The sequence below is a fragment of the Dipteris shenzhenensis genome, chromosome 15, assembly GCF_047967505.1.
Source record: "Dipteris shenzhenensis isolate YYH24624 ecotype China chromosome 15, Dip_SZ_1.0, whole genome shotgun sequence".
In the NCBI taxonomy this organism is placed as follows: Eukaryota; Viridiplantae; Streptophyta; class Polypodiopsida; order Gleicheniales; family Dipteridaceae; genus Dipteris; species Dipteris shenzhenensis.
In genome coordinates this window covers 26254027-26276961 of record NC_141610.1, presented here as the reverse complement: position 1 = coordinate 26276961, position 22935 = coordinate 26254027, and the positions used below count along the sequence as shown (strand labels likewise).

Genomic DNA, 22935 nt, shown 5'->3' with positions numbered 1-22935 from the left:
CACCCTACCCCAAGTCCAACCATGAACACCTCTCCCACTAAATCTCACCAATAATGACCACATGAACAACTCCATGCTCTATGTGAAGGAGACAGTTAGCATCCTTCACAAATAATATTTCTTTGAAATACCTCACAGATCAGTTTGGCAACAGAATGGCGGTCAGCACACACCTACAGGTTCTTGGTGATATGAATTAGTGTACCTGGAGGGAGGAGTATAAGCTTAAAAGTAATGGCCAGCTTCTCACTGTGGTTGCAAGGCAAGTCTCTGATGCCTTCCTTTGTCCACATCATAAAGCACTGCATTCGTATAGGCACATATCCTGATTCCTCCATGCACCTACTCAACCTCTGCAACTCAACATGAATATCCTGCTGGGGATGTGATGCGTCTCCAAAAACCAATTCATGTACCACATTATCCACCTAAATACAACTGCAATGTGGTGCTTCTTTCACACCATTATCAAGCATCATCATCCTCACCTTCACCACATCATCCAACCTACCTGCATTGGCATACATGCTTGCCAGCAAAACATATAGTGAAGCATTTCTCGGATCTAAATCCAAAACAACATTTCCAGCACGTACACCCCGCTCTACATCTCTGTGAATTCTGCATGATGAAAGCAAGCTCAACCATGCTGCAGCAGCATTTGCAAACGGCATGCTGATGATCAGGTCCTCTGCCTCTTCTAAGAGTCCTCGTCGCCCAAGAAGATCAATCATGCACAAATAATGCTCCACTGAAGGGTTTATTCCATAGTCTTTCTTCATAGAGGCAAAGTATCGCCTCCCATCAGCAACCAGACCTGTATGACTGCATGCAGTCAGAACAGAGATGAGGGTGATCTCATCTGGCTTCACACCTTCTACCTGCATTTGACGAAAAAGTTGTAATGCCACCTTGCCATGGCCGTTCTGAGCACATGCTGCTATTATGGCACTCCAGGAGACAACATTCTGCTGGGGCATCCCTGCAAAGACAGCCCTTGAATCATGCAGGCGCCCACATTTGCCATACATATTGATGAGGGCTGTCCCGACAACCACCTTTGACTCCCATCCAATGCCAACAATAGTAGCGTAGATCTCTCGACCCTCTTCTAAAGCTGCCACACTGGCACACGCATCCAACATGGAGATGAAGGTGATGTCATCTAACTTTAGGCCTTCGGTCTTAATATGACCGAACAGACATAGGGCCTCCTTGCCGTGCCCATTCTGCACACATGCTGTCAGCATGGCACTCCAAGAGACCACATTCCGGAATGGCATATCTGCAAACACAGCCTTCGAGTCATTAAGACACCCACAGTTGCTATACATATTGATAAGGGCTGTCGCCAGAACAACATCTGACTCCCATTCTTTGCTGACACTAGTAGCATGGATCTCTTGACCCACTTCTAGCGCTGCCACATTACCACACACATCCAAAACATAGATGAAGGTGATCTTGTTTGGCTCAAAACCTTCCGCTTGCATTTGATGAAAAACTTGCAGTGCAGCGTCGCCATGCCTGTTATGGCCACACGCTGCAATCATGGCATTCCACGAGCCCACATTCCACAGTGGCATCTCTGAAAACACACCCCTTGCATCATCCAGGGTCCCACACTTTGTATACATATTAATGAGGGATGTCCCCACAGTAACGTCTAGCCCCTGTCCGTTGCCAACAATAGCAGCATGAGTTTCTTGACCCTCTTCTAGGGCTGCCACACTACCACACGCATCCAAAACGCAGATGAACGTAACCCTACTAGGCTGCAAGCCTTTCACCTGCATTTGAACAAACAGTTCTAGAGCCTCCTTGCCATGACAATTCTGGGCACATGCGGTGATCATGGCATTCCAAGAAACCACGTCCCACTGTGGCATCCCCGCAAACACAGCTCTTGAATCGTCCAAGCTCCTGCACTTGCCATATAGATTGATCAGGGCATTCCCTAGAACAACATCTGACTCCCATCCATTGCCGAAAATTGTAGCATGGATGTCTCGACCCTCTTCTAAGGCTTCCACATTGGCACAAGCATCTAAAATGCAGACAAACGTGATCATGTTTGGCTCAATGCCGTTGGCTTGCATTTGACCAAACAGTCGCAACGCATCCTTGACATGCCCATTCAAAGCACATGCTGCAATCATGGCACTCCAGGAGACCACATTTCGCAGTGGCATCTCTGCAAACACAGCCCTAGAATCATCCAGGCTTCCGCACTTACCATTCATATTGAGGATTGCTGTCCCGACAACAACATCCGACTCCCATCCACTTTTGCTAACCATAGTGGCATATATCTCTCGACCCTTCTTTAGAGCTTCCACACTACCACACGCATCCAAAATGCAGACGAAGGTGACCTTGTTTGGCTCATAGCCTTCAGCCTGCATTTGATCAAACAGTTGTAAAGCCTCCTTGCCATGATCATTCTGGGCACATGCTGTGATCATGGCATTCCAGGAGACCACGTTCCTCAGTGGCATCTCTGCAAACACAGCCCTTGAATCATCCAGGCTCCCACACTTGCCATATATATTGACGAGGGCTGTTCCCACAACAACGTCCCACTCCCATCCGTTCCCAATAATAGAAGCATGGATGTCTCGACCCTGTGCCACAGTGCCACACGCATCTAAAACGCTGATGAACGTGACCTTGTTTGGTTCTAATCCTTCGGCCTGAATTTGACCAAAAAGTTGTAAAGCCTCCTTGGCATGCCCGTTTTGGGCATACGCAGAAATCATGATGGTCCAAGAGTACAAATTTCGATTGACTATACTATCGAAAACCGCACGAGCATATTCCATGTTCCCACATTTGCTGTACATGTGGATGAGAAGGTTACTGAGAAGCAAGTTGCCTGTATATCCACGCCTGGTTATTTGTATATGCACAAGTGCACCCTCAGACAGGGCCTTTGCACTGGCGCAATGTCTCAAAACCGTGGCATATGCAGCAACATCTGCCTCTGGGCCGAGCTCATCCAGGCAGTCACTGTGTTGTTCTGGGTTAATCCGCTTAACATAAGGGACCGAAAACTCGCCCTTGTACGTACCAAAGCCTATTGTTGGAGAAGCCAACAAGCCCAAGTCATTGGAGCGTGTACGCTCCTCCTTGTGTGGTTGTCTTCGCTCCAACGATAACGGCTCAATCGCCGATGCCGATGGTAAAGAGGGAAAAACAAGTGACAGCGCCATAAAAATGTTATTGCTACAGAACGGCGACGATTAGAGCCGATCGTTGAACCACATTTTGATGCTGCCACTGTCCGATCTCGAGCCGTCGACAGCTTCATTTAGATGGAAAGGTATTTTGCCAGCCTTCACAAAACTACAGTTATAGCTCAAAATGCAAACACTTTTGTTGGCCTGCCTTGCATAGGTAGCCTATAGTAAAGACTCATCCAAGGCTTTGGCCTATTCGTGTGAGTGTTGGGCTGCCAACAACTGAGGTTATTGGTTCAAGTCTTGGAGGTTGGGGCATGGAGTCCTAGCTTGTGGTTGGATGTGTGTGTGTGTGTGCCACAACTGTGAACCCATTGCCCACCAGTCCAGGGCGTGGTGCCCCTCGATAGGACCACGGGTGTGTGAGTGTGGTGTGGGTGTGTTCAAAAATGACAAAAGAAAAAAAGAAACAAAAACAAAGAGAATTTTACATTTTGATGAATTCGTGCACACATTTTTATGATTGAGCTAAAGTTTCACTTGCTATTTGTATCCTTGATCTTGCTATTTGTACTCTCTCTCTCTCTCTCTCTCTCTCTCTCTCTCTCTCTTCTCTTCTTTTTCTTCTTCTCTCACTCTCAGCTTTCAATTCGCCCTGTCTTCAACGCATGCCACATCAATGAAGTTCATCTTCTTTTCTTTTTCTTTCCCGTAAAGAAAATTTTATATTAAAGAAAGGAAAGATACAATAGAAGATTACAACTTCTCAAGCTCTACATAATGTCACTCACTAGTACCCAGACTGCTGTTAAGAGATGTTGGTCTTTCTTTGCAAAGAAAGCAACAATGTCAAACACCTCCAGCTTTATTATCTAAACAAAGTCAATTTGGATCTTGCATCACTTAAAAACCACCAAGTTTCTATATTTCCAGATCAACTAAATGGCTACAGTCCTGATAAGACTCCAGAGGTAGAACTCGATATCATTAAGGTTTCCCTTGTCGCCTAAAAGCCTCCATTTCTATCTGGCTGGGATCCAAATGTGTGCTTTTGGAGCACATTTTCTTGTGAACATTTTCTTCACGATGCATTGGCCAATTTTAAGCTTATGTAGCAAACAAGATGGGAACATACTCGCTCCAGCCTAGCACAAATGCACAAATTGAATTAAAGTTGAGTAGGTGGGCATATAATTCAGCTCTAGTCTAACACAAATGCATTTATGAGAGCACGTGTGACGCAGCCTTCCCATAAGGCCCCAATCTCAAGGTGGCAATCGATTGCCCCACTTGGGGTGTGTCTTGTTGCTTTCAATGTACCATGTTGCTCGATGGCTCGTGGTGACTCGGGCCTACTTGTCCTTTTTAGTTTGGCTCGTCTCTCAACATGTGTCACTCCTCTCAATCCAAAACTTCGCTCCAACAATCCCGCGTACCACTCTTAATAGGAGGCACCTCTACACAGGCATTCAGGGGGCCCTGCTAGTGTCAGCCTCTTGCAACCAATATCCTTCTCTAATTTTAGCCTCTTGTAGGGTTTTTTTTTCAAAGCAATAGGCTTTTTGGAAGACATGAGAGACATGGCATTGCTTGGGAACCATTGCTCACAAATGCCCAAAAAATCTTAATGATGTAGTATGAACATTTCTGAGTGACGAGTGGAACCTACTCTTATTAGGGAGCATTTTCTTACTTCACTCGCCAGGCATCTTCTAATGCAAGATAAGGCATTGAAGTAAAGGGGAGAATTAAAAGGAGGCAAGCAACTCACTTTATAAGGTGAGGCCTTTTTTATTGATAGCACGATTGGATCATCCCAATTTAATTTTGATCTCTCCTAGACTTTTATGCGAGTGGGGATCAGTTGCACACATCGCAAGAAAAGGCCCCAAACTAATGCATGCAACGGAAATTTTCGATGATTAATCACCAAGAAATCTCTATCCTTAAGACATTTGTGTAAGAATTAGGCTATTGATGGCAAGGCTTAAGCTATACAGTTAGAGTTATTGCTATCATTGTGCTTTTCACTTGTATGTGCTGGTAATTTTGATAATGTTGATTAATTTGAACTAGCTTCATCACTTGAGTTATTTTACTCCGTGGTTGAGCATCAATTAAGTTACAGCTTTGAAAGCCCATGCACATTTTTCTTTTTTGTTGTGTATGTACAGTGTACACTTGGGATTTGATTGTGTCTGGTGTTGCCAAGGGCAGATAATGCCTAGGGTAGATAATGCATTTTTCATCACCTATTCACCTAGGACATTCATGCATATTGAGGCCTACTTTGCAATTTGGCATTTTGTTCTCATTACTTTCAATAGATGTCTTATTCACACATTTTACTGTGCCCGGTGCTTAAAACATATGCATGTCATGCAACAATCTCTATGTACCTAATTGTGCAATCATATCAAACTTGTAGGATTTAGAAGGTCCAATCCCCTAGTTTTTATCATCTAGCTTCAAAGTTATTACTCTTGAATCAACCCTGAGTGGACATTTTACATTCATCAATGTCATTGAGATGCCTCCAATTATGCAATTTGGATGACCAAGCTCACCATGACTTGATTGAATAAGTGTACATATCTTTGAGTTATTCTTGTAATCTTATTGAACTACTTGTAATCTTATTGGACCTGGCTAAGTTGAAAGCAAGAAAACTATATCCCTGCCATCTCCATGTTGAGCCAAATGTGCATACCATTTAGCCTTGTATAACATGGATATGTTGATGCTTGTGGCAAAGAAATAATGTCCTCTAACATAGAAGCTCAATTGAAGAAAGCCATTTTTTTATTATCCATTTGGTTTAAGTTCACCCATGCAATTTTCTGACTAGTCCTTCCTATGAGTTGCCCTTTTTAGGCTCTATCTACTACAACCCTACATGTAGGCCCTACCCAACAGCCTTTCGTGTGCCCACTTCCCACATTAAGGACTTGTGCCTTGCTTTCTTTTCTACCTACTCTACTTGTGTGGCAACCTTCTCCTTTGCCCACATAGCTTTCCTCAAATCCCATCCTATGCTACTAGTATAACTCCCCCATGCGGGTGCTCTATGTGGAGAGTTGCCTCTAATCTCCAACATTCTATCCATTGTTTCCCTTGGATGTTTACATCCTTGCATGTTATGGGCCATATTTCTATTGCAGCCTTCTTGACTACTTTCTTCTTTTTTCTTTTTGGCTCATTGGTAATCATGGTGTCATCATCAAATTGCACATCTTTTTTTCACTTTGATGTTGTACCTACTTAAGTGTTAGAATATAATGCATGCAACACATTTCTCTCTCATATAGAATCCAAATTGAACACATATGATATGACATAAACTAATGAAAGAGAAATGGAAATAGATGACACTATCGAAGACCTAGAACTCCCTTGTATTAACTCAAAGACTCAAGTCACACGAGCAAATTGCAGCTCACCTCTACTGAGTTTGTTGCTAGTTACAACAATGGACATGAGACTCAACTAAAGATCCTAAAGGCCAGCAAGCATGAAGCTTACACTACAGGGAGAGAACATAATGAAAGTTGACTCTCACAAAGATGTTGTAAACTGATAGGCTACAAGCATGATCCAAAAAGGATCTGCATGACCTCTTTCCTCTAGATTTGTAGAAGCTATACATAGCTAATTAGTTGGCTTGTCAAACCTATTAGCTACATGTATGCCATCTAATAGATGTCTCTCCATGCAATTAAACCATCATGAACCTCCATCGTTTCACAATGTACTCATAAACCTTAGCAAAGGAATGCGCCCCAACGCTCCCCCCTAAATTGAATGGGGGGTAGATCAACTGATATTATTAACAAGGATCTCACAAAGTTTGAACTCAAAAATTCAGCATGCCACTAGCTACCAAAGAAGAAACTGAGTCAAAACAAAACTTGAATAAGTAACTTACTCATTAGAGCCAAAGTTACACCGTTCACTATGATTACTAACTTGAGCCAAATCGCAAAAACAATGCACATATAGTGTTAAAATTACCAATCATCTTCAACTTCATCAACTACGCCAAAAACTGCAATTTCGTGTGATGTTGAGCTCTCTACAATATATGTTTCTTCTTTGGAATTCTTCATGATCATCTCATTGCAGACTTTTCATGTGGACCTCCTTCCTAGAGTAAGTACAAGCACATTTTCCCTTAGATAACTTTGGTTGAAGCTAACCCTTATCCTTTATTGAATATGCAATCTCACCTCCCAATATCAATGCCTCAGCCCTACAGTCCTTGGTCAACAACATGGAGACAATGGCGTGGGGAACTCAAGAGCATCCAAATTCACCCTCAAGAATTATTTTTATTTTTTCATGCCATGATTGCATATGATTCAAGTGTGTTCCCAAAGACTCGATAGCACAAGGCAAGTTCATACTTCACTTACTGGGGAACAGCCCAAAGGCTATCAAAGCAGCTCCCTTGTTGGTGGCCAACCAAGAAGCGGGCGAATCCTCCACAAAGAGAGCCAGGATTGGAATGCATTCTGGAAGCACCGTTCCAAATTTCACTGGGTAGATTACTCAACTTGGTTTGTGGATTCCATAGACAATTGTTGCACTCCCTCCACACGGAGTCAGAGCCAGAAGAGGTGGATCTGTGCCAAGTTGATTCCTCTCCAGTACCGGTGGTCCCTCTAACAGACATGAGAATTCTGGTGATATCAGCAAAAGCACAAGGACGGACTTTCACATTGGTTCTGGTGGATGGAGGTTCGGGGGTCAATGTAGTCACCTTGAAGACCTGCCAAGAAATGGGATGAATGTCCTGGGAACCGGTGCCATTCTTAGTCCGCATGGCTGATCAATGCCGACCACTCAGAATCTTATCGGCAGTAGTCTTGGATGTGGCGGGCATTGGTCTCCTTCATGGTGCTCAATATGGAAGCCCTGACACCAGAGTATGGTGTACTCTTGGGTAGGCCCTGGTTGCGGCAAGCAAAGGCCAAGCAGAACTGGGAGCATAATGTCATCTCCATGCAGAGAGGCAAGAAGAAAGTGCGGGTCACAATGGGAGTGGAAGCACCTTTGGCGAATGCGGTACGACTAGTGTTGGCCGAGATGATGAACATGGTGGAGGACTAGAGGATGATGAGGAGGAAGCCTTTCTCAAAGCAAATCTGGAGTTGGTTCCGATATTCACCATCGATGTGGAAGGAATTACGGAGAGGTACTACATCAAAATCTCTTGGCGGGTTCCATCAGCACAGGCCCAGAGGAGGCCACTGAGCATCAGCAAGTAGTAGTAGCGGACATGGATCTGTGGGATCTCCTGCAGCCGGAGAGAGGGTTCGAGGAACACATGAGCCGAATCACACGGGTGCAAGAAGATGCTCTGGATATGGTATATTTGGTGGATGATGGTGCATCTAAGCCGATCAAAATTAGCATGTTGTTGATGGCTGATTTTTGCAGCAAACTGATAGCTCTACTGAGGGATTTCTCCGACATGTTCGCATGGGATTATGCTGACAAGAAAGGATGGATCCAAAACTTTACTAGCATCAGGTTAACCTCAAGCTGAATGTGACTCCAACAAAGATAGAGTGCAATCGCATGAATCCGCATGTGGCCAAGCAAGTGCAAGAGGAGCTGGAGCGCCTACTGCGGGTGGGATTCATTGCATCGATCGAGAACCTGGAATGGATTTCACCTATTGTCATCGTGTCGAAGAAGAATAAGAAATTATGGATTTGTATAGATTATCGCCGCGAGCTGAATGCGACCACGGTACCAGATCCCTTTCCTCTGCCATACATGGATTCCATGCTGGGATGAAGTGGCAGGGCATGAGGTATACTCACTCCTGGATGGGTATAGTGGTTACAATCAAATCAGATGGCTCCGGAAGACTAGCCCAAGACATCGTTCATCACATCATGGGGAGTCTATGTCGGTACAGTCATGTGGTTTGGATTGCAGAATGCCCCCTCTACTTTTCAGCAAGCAATGCAGGAGATTTTCGGCTCGTACAGACTTCATGCGGATTTTCCTTGATGATATTAGTGTGTTTGGAACATTCACTGAGCACGTGGAGCATTTGCAAAAGTGTTTCCAACAATGCAGGGAGGTATCCTTTAGCTTGAATCCTATGAAATGTGCATTCACAGTACGTAGCGGCTGACTCCTAGGTCATGTCATCTCAAAAGAGGGAATTGTGGTGGATCCCGACAAAGTGGCAGTGATTATGCAAGTGCCTGTTCCAACAATGCCTAAGGAGTTCTTGCACTTCTTGGGACAAATCCGATGGCATGACAGACATTTGCGGTTCCTGGCTCATATGGCGATTCCCTTGAATGCACTTGCTCATGTGGAACCGAAGACATTTTTGTGGACCGCGGAGTGTGACCAAGCTTATCGGCAACTCAAAATCCAGCTTTCTAGAGCACCAGTCCTGATGTCTCCGGATTGGGAGAAGACTTTTCATGTATTTGTTGATGCTTCAGATAGGGCCATTGGTAGTGTCTCGATGCAGGAAGATGCGGACAAGTGGTATTGTCCAGTGTACTACGCAAGTCGACGGCTCTCGACTGCCAAAAAGAATTACTCTGTCATTGAAAGAGAAGGACTGGGCATGATTTATTCAGTCAAAAAATTCCAGCATTACTTGTTGGGCTGCCCGTTCGTGTTCCATGTTGATCATTCCGCATTGTTGTAAGTCTTAGTAAAATAGCAAAGTCTTACAGGTCAATTGGCACGTTGGGTGTTGTTACTCCAAGAATATGACTTTGATGTTATTGATTGGCCCTGGGCTTGCAGCATGCGGTAGCAGATTACTTATATTGACTGGAGTCTGGGGAGCTGCCAATGGGAGTGGAAGATGAGTTTCCTGATGTGGAGATGGCAGCTATTTTCCAGGCGGATCTGATCAAGATAGAGTCCGAAGTGGTTTTGGAAGGCCCGTGGTCATGGTATGATGAGATGCTCTCGTTCCTAACTACCAGCATAATGCCCAAGTACATGAATAGAGACCAAAGGAAGCGATTGAGGGGGACCCACTTTGTTAACAAGGTCATTAAGTGGATGAGTTCCTTCTATATGGTGAATCACAAGAAGTCTTTCCCCTACTATCTGCAGGCTAATGGATTCGCTGAATCTACAAATCATACATTCAAGCGGATTATTTCGCTGTTAGTGAATGAGCACCGCACGGATTGGGATGATAAGTTGTTGGCAGCATTATGGGCTTACCGCACATCATTCAAGGTTGCAACGGGGTTGACTCCTTTCAAGTTGGCATTTGGGCTAGAAGCAATTACACCAATCGAGCATATCGTTCTGAGTTTGCGGATTGCGGTGGAGGACAAGCTTCTTCCACAGGAATCTATGATGTTCCGGTTGGATGTTCTGGGATCAGCTGGATGATATGCGGCTGGAGAGCTACTATCTGACTCTGGAGGTTCAAGCAATGCGAAAGTGGAGGGTGGATTTGGCTTCGAAGAAAAAATCATTCGAGCGTGGGAAATTGGTGCTTCTATTCAACACTCGCCTTGGGCGGATGCCAGGGAAGCTGAAGTTGCGATGGTCTGGTCCATTTTGGATCTTTCATGATTGCGGGTCTACATCGTTCTCTCTTGTGGATTTGCAAGGGCATGCACTTCCACATCTAGTTAATGGTTTTCGGCTACGTCCATATCATCATGACGGTAGTCTAGTCTTTAGTGCCCATTTTCGATATCTAATGAGGCGCAGCTTTCTTGGGTTGGGTGAAGGCTGTGGATCAATCACATGAGGACATGTGGCAGAAGGGTACGATGCATGATGACAACAGCCTTCTACAAGGTCCTATCCTTGTTGCCACCATGCAACAACCTGTCATCAAGGTGGGGTATTGGCAATCTGGATTGCAATTCTGGGGCATTTGGTTGCATGTACCAGTTGCATGCTTGCTATTTCTCATCACACTTGCAGTTCTCTTGAGCTCCTTTGACTTCTAGCCTTTCCCTACACTCAGCGCTCTTTGCTTCCTTTTGGTTCGCGTCGCTATGGTGATGGCACATGCACAGTTTCACCCCTTCATCCCGCTGGTTTATATTGATTTGCAATCTATTGATGCTCGTCTTCAACGTCTGTGCCTTCGGAGCTTCAGTAGCATCGATTGGCTGAGGGTGAATGTTTACCTAGTAGCGTTGGCGCTTTGCCAGCAGCTGGCAATGGGATTAGCAGTGGAGTTTTTGGGTGGTGAGCATTAAGAGCTGACCATTCAGTTGATCTATCAACAACGACTATTTTTGCTAATGGATGGCGGATTGTTTGTGCAACTGACTTGTTCAGCATAGTTGATGTTGGCTGAGTTTGGGACTCCTTCTAGAGGAGAGTACAAGCTTAGCTCATGCAAGAATATTCAAGTTCGGGACCTATATCGCTGGGTTCTAGAGTCTATGTTTTTGCAAGCAAAGACCTACATGATCACTCCCCGATCTCGAGGGATGATCGCGATGGCTAAGTAGCGAGCAGTGCCTTGGGCACGTGTTCGAAAGGAACGTATCCATGCAGAGGCTCAGAGGGTGGCAATAGTGGTTGATAAGAAGCAGGCTGTGAATTAAAAGATTGGCAAGATTTTGGAGATTTTATTTCCTTTACAAATTGATCCTACTGTGCCTCGACGAAATACTGCATTGATTCTTACCCTGGAGCCCGAAGGACCTCTTCAGGAGCCCGAAGGACCTCTTCAGGAGGAGGCTGAAGGTTCAGCTGGTCGAGCGCCCAAGAAGCAAAAATGTCAAGGGCCTCGTATCACTCAAGGCATGGTTTCTTCTCTTATGCCTCTGACTCCTTCTCATGCAGGTGGGATGGAGAGTTTGTTCTACAATGGGGTGGCTTCAATCCAGATCAGCATCATGCATCCGCCTCCCCCACCGATCATGGCAAAAAGGGTGACGGTGTCGGTAGAACTTGTGTCCACTGAGATGGGTGTTTTGCGAGGCAGTCCGCTGGTTGGGGGATCCCTCACTCGAAGATGGTTGGAGCAGCTTTAGCGCACAACAAAGACCATTGCGGCAACCTCTATTGTGGTGGTGGCGGTGTCTGAAGTAGTGCGGGTGTCAACAGCCAAAGAACTGGCAATGGTCTTTGAGCCTGGGGTGGTCACTTTGATGCCCTCGGTCGGAGTGTCTTTACGATTGCATCCAATGAATGTGCAGCTACAGTTTTGTGTGCAGTTGCTTGCTCACCTGCAGCATAGTGTTCTGCGGGGAGCGATTCCTCAAGAGTGGCCAATTTGGAATCTGAGGTCATTCAATTACGGAATGAGAATGAAGCCATGCAGAGTCAGCAGGCACGAATGCAACAACTGGAAGATAGGGTTGCAGTTTTGGAAGCACAGGTGCAGGTTGCGGAAGCACACTTGGAAGCCACTCAGCAGTTACATTCGGAGTATGTTTTCGGCATTCAGGAGGAATTGTTACACCGATGTACTTCCGATGCACTGGTTGAGTATTTGTGGGCTTTTCCTAGTTTTGTCAATGTCAATATGGAGCAGATGGGTTCGCTTCTTGATGCTCTCCAAGGGGAACATACAATTTTCATGCTAGCAGGAGGTTGTGGTGGTTCCGCAAACGTGACGGGAGATGGTTTCGCAACAACACCGACCCAAACAGATGGGGATGCAGGTGCCGATGCAAGGTCTAGACCGTAAAGTGCTCTACAGGTGCAAATAGTGTCTGGGCCGAGGGGTTCCAGTAATTCCATAGGTGGGAGAGGTAGTGCGGATAAGGGTAAAGGAACCGTGGCGGAGTCAGTACCTACTGGGGAGGATTGGTACGCAAAGTATGAAGAGTTGGCTGAAGGCATTGTGGAATTTGTTGTTTGCATCCCTTGCAGTTGGCTGATGAATATGGAGCATGATCGAAGATTGAAGCTTTGGTTGCAGAGGTGACAACTGGAAACTACTGATGCAAGTTTGAGTGGAGCGGAACGAGCAAAGCAGTTGAGGAAGGAGTGTCATGAAAGAAGTGATGCAGGACCAAGCAAGGGGGGAGTAACTGATGCACTTGTTTAGTGCATTTCAAGTTCGAATGAAGAGCAGAGATCTGGCAATGGCTTTTGGGTGGCCTCGCATGATAAATAGCAACCGGAGTGCAGTGTGCTATCACACAAGTAGGTGATAATATCCTAGGACGTTCAAACATGCATTAATAAGTGATGACTATTTGATGTTTTTATTTTCGATTCCGGATAGATTTGGAAAAGAGATGCTTCGATTCATGTGTACTTAATGAAGATTCATGTGTACATAATGAAGGATTGAGATAACCTTACTGCAACTGGTCCTCTATCGAGGTTATGCCCAAAATGATTGTTGCACTGGTGCATATACACTATTTGTATCTATCATAGGGGATGGTTATCTGTTGTGGATTTGCACAGTCCACCATGAGTGCCATGTGTTATTGCATAACTATGCTGGTTAGCAGTGACTATGAGGGGTGTGCGAGGGTAGGTTAGCCGCAAACGATTGGTGGTTCAATACTCCAAGTGGTTGAGTCTTCAACGGTCTCTAACCGACAGTCGGTTCTTGTATGCATGCTATTACTAGCATTCCGTCTTTGTTCTTTACGCAATTGTTGAGAGAGCTCTTGCTCTGGGAATACAAAGTTATGCAGTGTTGTGTTCTTCTATTCACGTTCTATGTACTCTGTTTGTAGATGTTGCGCATATCATTTTATCTCTATGTCCCATAGCGTCTACGCTGAGTTATGATAGTACAAGTTGCCTAAACCAGCCCAATGCTTGCTTGTGATTGAGCTTTGGAATAGTTTAATGATTTAATTTCTAAACCATGCTGGCTTGGACTTAATGTGATTTTCATAAATCAGGTTGGTGGTTGGAGCATCATGCAATATATCACCATGCTTGTTCAAGTCAAACACCAGTTATGTGATTGTCCTAAACCAGTGTGGTTGAACAAAAATTAATAGCAATATATTTTGCAATAAAAATAAACAACAATACTAATTGATGATGACTGGCCCGATGGTTGAAATTGTTGTGTTTCCTAACAATTAAATCAATTAAGTTTAATTTTTAGGATGCTTCGGGTCATATACCAGTTAATTTCTAAACTGGGCTCTGGCTTGGACCTAATGTGATTTTCCTAAACTAGCCTAGTGGTGGGAGCATCATGCAATATGCCACCAAGCTTATTGAAATTGTCTTGTTTTCTTGTAGTCAAACTATTTTGCTTTCTAGTAGCTTGAATAGTTTAATTAGCTTGATTAGACTCGGTTGGAGGTCTAGTGTACCTGATGGAGTGGTGCAAAGTTTGTTGTAGGTTAGGGGTGCCTTGGTCGTTGAGACGTGCGAGCCATTGTCGTTGTGCTATGGGAGTGTAGAAGCTGTGGAGGCCTAGGAGTCGAGCTGCTATAAAGCTTAGCATGGGAGGTGGAGAGCATACATTGGACTTGCCAAGTGGTTGATAATATTTCCTGCTACTTGGTTGTTGTGTCAAGGTGCTTGATGCGCGCTGGAGGTGATGCAGCTGCTGCAAGTTCAAAAAGTCATCATTGCGAAGGCTTACAGGGGGTGTCCCCGTTGTGCAATACCTCACAGCTACAAGGTTGGCAACCTATTGGCTGGAGCATCGCATGCAGTTGAGAAGGTTCATCGGCTAACTACTACAAGCTTTGGATGGTTCGTCGGCTGGCTGCAAGCTAGGTCACCTTAGGAGCTATGGCGTTGTGCTACAGAAGTTTGTTGGCCGGGAGTTGTTGGAGGTGTCCCAGCATGGAGTTAGGCGGCTTGGAGAGTGGACTTCAATGGTCCTTCGGTGCATGGGAGCTAAGGTAGTAGTAGCCACGTTGAAGGCTATGGAGGGTGCTATAGTGCTATTGCTATAGTCACTTGGAGGTTGCTTGCTTTGTAGTTGATGGTGGAGCAGCTATGAGAATATGCAGTTAGCAGTGGAGCATCCCGTTGGCATTGTTGGAGATGGCATAGAGGATATGGGTGTTGGAGCAGGGCTGGATGTTGCCAGGGAGCTTGATGGAGCCCTGTCATTTGGCTATAGCTTGGAGATGTGCGTTGATGATTGATAGTCATTGTAGAGGTTGAGTAGAGTGGGTTGTTGGTGGCTCGTTGATGGAGGACCACGACCCAATATTTTTTGCAAGAGCTTTCTTATGAGTGCTTGAGTCACTCCCAACTATTTCTCTCACTCTTTCTTTCAAAAAATAGTGGTAGCTCTCTCAACCTATTTCCTCAATGGGATAGCTCTCAGGAGCTCTGAAGGACAATACAAAACTCTCTTTGTTCTCTCTCAAGCAGAAATCTATCTTTCTTTCTCTCCCTATCTCAATTGATGAAAAATCTCTCTCTTTCTCAATTGGATGTATCACAAACTCTCAAAATAGATGAATGGAAATCCTATGGATGGAAATTCTCTTTCATCAATGGAATGAAAGGATGCTCACTCAATCGGTCTCAATCTCTCAATCTCTCGATTGACCTCTCTCACTCTCACAACAAGGATGGTGCCTCATTGGAAGGCAGAACCATGCTCTGCCATGAAAAAATATGAAGAGGGGAGAGGAGAAGAGTGGATATGAGGATAGAGGGCACAGTTAGAGAGCACACCACAACTGACTAATTGTATGTTAAATCATTACAAGTGCTATGTTGCATGTGAAGCATGCATCTTGAAGACTATAGGATATAGCAATTTATTCAAAAACATCAAAATTTTATTCTATACATACATGCAACCAAGTAATCATTCAAAAAGTACACTACATGAGATTTTCCTCAACCCAAGGACACACCTAAATGAGAACATTAGGCATGGGTTAATGAGCCTCCAATGTTGTGCTAAAGTGATGCATACCCATTTGAGGGCACGCTCCATAACTTTTTTTGGATTTGTTGAAAACCAAAAAAGATTGAAAATTTGGAATCCAAACTAGTGGGATTATTGCATGGTGGTCTTAAAACATTGATAGTTGTTGGTATTTGTATCAAGATTCACCCTAAAATGGAAGAAGTTGAAAAAGTGCAATTTGTGCATGTGCAAATATCTTTTAATAAATCCAACACTATTTACAATTTTGAATTGTTTATTTTTCCATGCACTTGCTTGCTATATGGCTCATAAGCATGCCAAAGGTCATTGCATTTCATAATACACAGCATCAAACCCGATAGCATGCCCTTGGCCTATTTGTGTTTTGAAGCATTTTAGGCCACTGCACTTGTTTGGGATATCCAATTTTGCTGACGTGTATCGTAGGAGGGGGAAAACCGGTGGCTGAAAATTTCTCTACTCCCGTCAATTTCAAATTTTCACACCTCCCACCCATCAAATCTTGGAAGATTAAGTCCTGCAACCTGCCCCCACTCTGTAAATGCCTTTCAACCTGCACGCACCTCGACGTGACCTTGCATAGACTTTGGTTTTCCATTGTCTTCTTTTGGGTAAGTTGTCTTGTCTTCTTTGCTTGCCTCACTAGGTAGGTTCTCTGGGTCTATTCTAGATTGATCATGGCCATGGCGTCAATGGCAACATGTAGCTTGCCATGGCTTGCAAGAGAAGCAGATAGAGGCTGTGAGACAGGAAAGATGAAAAGCCAGGTCAAGGCACAAGGAACAGAGTGTGGGTTGAGGAAGGCACTGGCACGGTATCGAAATGGAAACAAAAGAGTCTTTTGTAACATCTGGGAAAGGAGAAACAACGAGAAGAAAAATGACTCCTTGTAGAATAGCAGCAAAAAGCGATTGCAGATGCATGCATTCAATCATTGCCATGGGAACGGAGAACATGAGCTGTGGTGTCACGATTGGTGGGAGCATTCGAGGCAACAACATCATGCCATTCAGGTGATTTCCAGTCTCGAGTCGTCACAAGCTTTAGCCCCTACACCCTAAAGTTCGTGGAGTAACAACCCTACCAAAACCTCGAGAGATGCACACCCAAGAGGCGATGCTCTCTAATCTGAGAAATGGCCTACAAAAAGTGAAAGGGGTGAACAACTTAGATCAACTAGCTACAAAGAGGGTGATATTAGCTATGTTGGTGTCCCTTGAAACAAAGGAGAAACGGCTTGGGCACACAATGTCGAAGATGTTGTCAATCAAACGGACCAACGTGGCTCCAATGGTTGAACGTAGAGTAGAAGCAATGCACGATCATCCTGATCTGAGAAGTCTGTAGGCTTCAACAGAATGCAAGAAAAGGAGAGACGGGTGGTAGCACATTTGGTCGCTATGCTTTGTGTGCTTAAAAGCATGTGTCACAATTTAAAAGCATATGATTAAAAGCATGTGTCACAATTTTAGCACTTTTCAAGACGTGCTTGCTTGTGACATATATCTACCAGCCATGTAAATTAAGATTGGGTGTTTTGCACATGTGTCCCATGACACTCATAAGCTTGTATGCTTTCATGATATCACTACTTCAGTTGTAACTGTTGCTTCATCCCTCGCACGTCGTCTCCCTCGTCTCCCTTGTATCCCACGTAGGTCTTCCAGCCCAGCTGAATCCTCTCCCTAGCAGGTCCTCAGCTCAATCCTCTCCCTGGCAGGTTTTGTGCACTACTTCTCTAGAGGTTTTTGCCTCTTGCTCTCCCTCGCAGTAGGTCTTGAGCTCTCAACTCAATCCTCTCCCTTGCAGGTTCTGAGCTCTTTCCCTCGTAGGTCCTCTACCTAAGCTATTGTAGCTCTCGTGCTCTCTTTTTTACTACATGTCTCTGCATCTTTGAGCGGGTGCTACAAGAATGTCTCGATCATCCACAGACCTGCAAGCCAAGAGATTTTGTTGTATTGCTGCGGATTTTCATGACGTTTATGGTCGTAGCATTTGGGAAGAACTCAAGAAGGCTTACGGTAAGAGAATGGCTCACTGTGTTCGGTCAGCCACGAAAGTTAAAGGACTACAGGGTGAAGGCCAAAAGTCTTGGGGACCCAGACCTTCAATTTTTCAAGAGGCTTTGGACCTTTACTTTTCGGTTTACCAAGAGGCACTCCCCAATATGCAGTTTGGGATTGCATTTGCTCAGGGTTTTTCCCTCAAGAATTGCAAGGCTATAAAAAATGCCCCTACAAAGGATGGTTTCACTATCAACTAGGCTGAATTCACTGAAAGTGTGGTTTGTATGGTCCAACAACAAGGTAAGCTCCAACGAAAAATTGAACGATTCCAACAAAACAATAATCTGTCAGGTGACCCCTTCGCAATAGCAATGGAGGAAGATGTCAAAAGTGTCTTGAGGTATAGGGAGGGGGAATTGATGTGGCACTCTATTTCTCACGGACCATGGTCTTCATCTGCCCAAATCTCACATGGCCGTGGCACACCGTCTGTAAACTACACAATGCCCAAGCTGGTCAACAGTCAAAAAATGCTCCATGCTATGAAGATGAGACTTGAGTAGGCAAGTGAAGAGGTTGACTCTGCTGTACATTCAATAGATAAGGCCAAGAAAGACAGGCTATGCCAAGAAAATATGCCGACATCAGTACATACATTGAGGACAAAGCTCTAAGCAGCACAAAATGAAATATCAATTTTGGCTCCTTCAATTGACTTGGAGCATTTCAAAAAATTGTAGGCAGACATTGCCTCATTCACAGACACATTGGAGATCCTGGGATTCGAAGTAGAAGCCCCAAATTTTGAGGAGAGCATACCTAATTTGGAGGTAAGACTATAAAATTTATTATACAATTTGCGTCAGTCCTTAAGTTTTTTTCTGATGTTTCCACAATCCATTGTGTTTACCTGAGTTTAGTTTTTTTGTTGTTTCGACATGCACGCATAATTACGTGAAAAGTCTGCTGTCTTTCAGATGAGGCAGCAACAATATTATTTTGCCAAAAAAATGATGGAAAGGAGTCCACTCCAACCAACCTCTTTGTATTTTCCCATCCCCACCAACAATTGCTGATACAGAAGATGAGGGTTCAATGTGTCTTATGATTGCACAGTCCTATGGTCGATGTGGCTTTACTATTGACAGAAAAGAATTTGTTGTGGTGTGTGTGCTTGCATGTGGCCATCCTTACCACCAGTTTTTTTTTGCAAATCTGTGTTTGGAAGACACACATTGTAGGGTGGAGGGTTGCTTGGAAAAAATCCCCACAGCAACAAAATCGATGGTTTTAGGCTCATCAATTGGTATGCCTCACTCCCTATTTTGTTGGCTTTTATGTATTGCATATCTGCTTTGTCACTGGTTGCCCACTGCTTTCTATTTTTCTATTTCTGTAATGCTTTACATGTTCTTTTCAGTGGTTTGTCAATGCTTTACCAATGCTTTGTGACTGCTTTACGACACTGCATTCTCTTTTAAAACTGATTTCCTGCAAACAATCATTGCTTTCAGATTGCTTTGGCACTCCTTTGTGACTGCTTGCTTTTGTGAGTGCTTTTGTAGTGCTTTAGCACTACTTGTTGTGAGTGGTTTGGTAGTGCTTTGGCACTCCTTTTTGATTGCTTGGTCACTGCTTGCATTTTTAGACTGCTTTACATGGAATATGCAAAATACTCTACATGTGCTTTGTGGGTCTCACTACTTTAGCACTGCTTTGTATCTATGCTTGTCAATGCTTAGCAATGCTTTGTGACTGCTTTACCACTTCTTTCTCTTTTAAAACTACTTTCCATGTAAACAGTCATTGCTTTTAGTATGATTTGTCACTCCTTTGTGATTGCTTGCTTTTGTGAGTGCTTTTGCACTTCTTATGAGTGGTTTGGCACTGCTTTCTGACTGCTTGGTCATTTCTTTGCATTTTTAGATTGCTTTACATGGAATATGCAAAGTACTCTACATGTGCTTTGTGGGTCTCATAACTTTAGCACTGCTTTGTGTGTGTGCTTGTCAATGCTTAGCAGTGCTTTGTGACTGCTTTACCTCACTGCTTTCTCTTTTACAACTGTACTTTCCTTGTAAAGTCATTGCTTTCAGTATGCTTTCGCACTGCTTTGTGACTTCTTGCTTTTGTGAGTGCTTTTGCACTGCTTGTGAGTGGTTTGGTAGTGCTTTGGCACTACTTTCTGACTGCTTGGTCAGTGCTTTGCATTTTTAGACTTCTTTACATGGAATATGCAAAGTACACTACATGTGCTTTGTGGGTCTCACTGCTTTAGTATTGCTTTGTATGTGTGCTTGTGAATGCTTAGTAGTGCTTTGTGACTGCTTTACCACGGCTTTCTCTTTTAAATCTGCTTTCCATGTAAACAGTCATTGCTTTTAGTATGCTTTGGCACTGCTTTGTGACTGCTTGCTTTTGTGAGTGTTTTTGCACTGCTTGTGAGTGGTTTGGTAGTACTTTGGCACTACTTTCTGACTGCTTGGTCACTACTTTGCATTTTTAGACTGCTTTACGTGGAATATGCAAAGTACTCTACATGTGCTTTGTGGGTCTCACTGCTTTAGCACTACTTTGTATGTGTGCTTGTGAATGCTTAGCAGTGCTTTGTGACTACTTTACCATGGCTTTCTCTTTTAAAACTGCTTTCCATGTAAACAGTCATTGCTTTCAGTATGCTTTGGCACTGCTTTGTGACTGCTTGCCTTTGTGAGTGTTTTTGCACTGCTTGTGAGTGGTTTGGTAGTACTTTGGCACTACTTTCTGACTACTTGGTCACTACTTTGCATTTTTAGACTACTTTACGTGGAATATGCAAAGTACTCTACATGTGCTTTGTGGGTCTCACTGCTTTAGCACTACTTTGTATGTGTGCTTGTTAATGCTTAGCAGTGCTTTGTGACTGCTTTACCATGGCTTTCTCTTTTAAAACTACTTTCCATGTAAACAGTCTCATTGCTTTCAGTATGCTTTGGCACTGCTTTGTGACTGCTTGCTTTTGCATTGCTTGTGACTGGTTTGGTAGTGCTTTGGCATTGTGCTTGGTCACTGCTTTGCATATTTAGATTGCTTTACATGGAATATGCAAAGTACTCTACATGTGATTTGGCACTTCTTTGTGGCTTCTTGCTTTTGTGAGTGCTTTTGCAGTGCTTTAGCACTACTTATGAGTGGTTTGGTAGTGCTTTGGCAATGCTTTCTATTTACTTGGTCATAGCTAAGCATTGACAAGCACACATACAAAGTAGTGCTAAAGCAACGAGACCCACAAAGTACTATACATGTGCTTTGTGGGTCTCACTGCTCTGTATGTGTGCTTGTCAATGCTTAGCAGTGCTTTGTATGTGTGCTTGTCAATGCTTAGCAGTGCTTTGTGACTACTTTACCACTGCTTTCTCTTTTAAAACTACTTTCTGTGTAAATTGCTTTGCCACTGCTTTCTCTTTTAAAACTACTTTGTGTGTTCTGTGTTAGGTACCATGTGTTCTCTAGTAGTTAGCATTTATTGTCTGCTATTTATAATATATTTTCTACCTATTAGCATTTTTGTGTGTCAGGAAGAATTTGGTCTATGCTAGCTAGCATGTATTCTATGCTAACTAGCAAGGCTCCAATATCTATAGGTAATTCACTAGAACAGAGATAAAAACTATGCTCCTTTGTAGAGATAAACGGTGGTCAATATGGCCCTTGTGACAGTGCACTCAACGGAAGCAAGAACGGAAGAAGGAGAGAGAGAGAGATAGAGAGCCACACAAGTTTTGGTGGGTGCAGAACCAACCTAATCTTCTTTTTCATTCATTTATATATGTGTTTGAGTATTGTACATAACCGGGGTAAAGGCACAATGACCTTTAACCCCCACAACCTCCCACTTAAAGGACAATGTGCCTTTAAGGGAGAACAACCAGTGAGCATACTATCCAATGCCCATCAATACACGACAATACTCAAACCGCTGACTAGGTAGACTCTTTGTCAGCATATCTGCAGGGTTATCATCTGTATGAACCTTGACAAGCTCTATGCGCTTGTCCTCAAGTACCTCCCTGATGAAATGGTACCTGACCTCAATGTGTTTGGTCTTTGCATGAAAGACGGGATTCCATGCTATCTGAATAGCACTCATGGAATCACTATGCAATGTCGGTACACCTGTATGAATCCCCAAATCTCCCACTAGCCGATCAAGCCATATAGCCTCCTTGCAACCCTCTGTGGCTGCAACATACTCAGCCTCTGTGGTAGACAAAGCAACGCACTTCTGTGCACGAGACATCCACGACACTGCACCACCTGCAAAGGTGAACACATAACCAGAAGTGGATCTTCTACTATCCACATGCCCTGCATAGTCTGAATCTGTGTACCCAAGTACATGCATGTCTCCTTTACCAAAGCAGATGCACATCTCCTTGGTACCCTTCATGTACCTCATGATGCACTTAACTGCCTCCCAATGCCTCTTTCCTAGATTAGCCATATAGCGGCTAACAAATCCCACTGCAAATGCAATGTCTGGTCTAGTAGCTATCATAGCATACATAAGACTCCCAACCGCTGATGCTTAAGGAACCTTGGCCATCATGGCCCTCTCCTCATCTGATTTGGGACTATCTGTATGACTCAGTTTCACATATGGAGGCAATGGAGTACTCACTGCCTTCCCCCCCTCCATATTGAAACGCTGCAATACTTTTGTAACATACTCTTTTTGTGAAAGCCAAAGGAGTTTCCTACTCCGATCACGCGTGATGCGCGTACCAAGAATATGACCTGCAAATCCCAAATCCTTCATATCAAAGGCCTCATGCAACTTGGCCTTTAATGCATCTAGCTCATAAGTATTCTTGCTAGCCAATAGCATATCATCCACATATAGTGCCAGGATTATCAGGCTACTATCCTTAGCCCTTTTAGTGTAGAGGCA

The 22935-nt window shown here is 44.0% G+C and overlaps 2 protein-coding genes across 2 annotated transcripts; one reads left to right on the top strand and one right to left on the bottom strand.

Annotated features, from left to right (window-relative positions):
- Positions 1–428: 428 nt before the first annotated feature.
- On the bottom strand, positions 429–3212 carry LOC147893606 (pentatricopeptide repeat-containing protein At1g03540-like). Its single transcript, XM_087386322.1, has 3 exons — positions 2543–3212; positions 2237–2500; positions 429–2149 (listed from the first exon to the last, which is right to left on the bottom strand). The coding sequence occupies exons 1-3, from the start codon at positions 3210–3212 to the stop codon at positions 429–431; spliced, it is 2655 nt and encodes an 884-aa protein (XP_087242448.1).
- Positions 3213–10010: 6798 nt separating this feature from the next.
- On the top strand, positions 10011–10568 carry LOC147893605 (uncharacterized). The gene has a single exon (XM_087386321.1). The coding sequence runs from the start codon at positions 10011–10013 to the stop codon at positions 10566–10568; it is 558 nt and encodes a 185-aa protein (XP_087242447.1).
- Positions 10569–22935: the final 12367 nt, after the last annotated feature.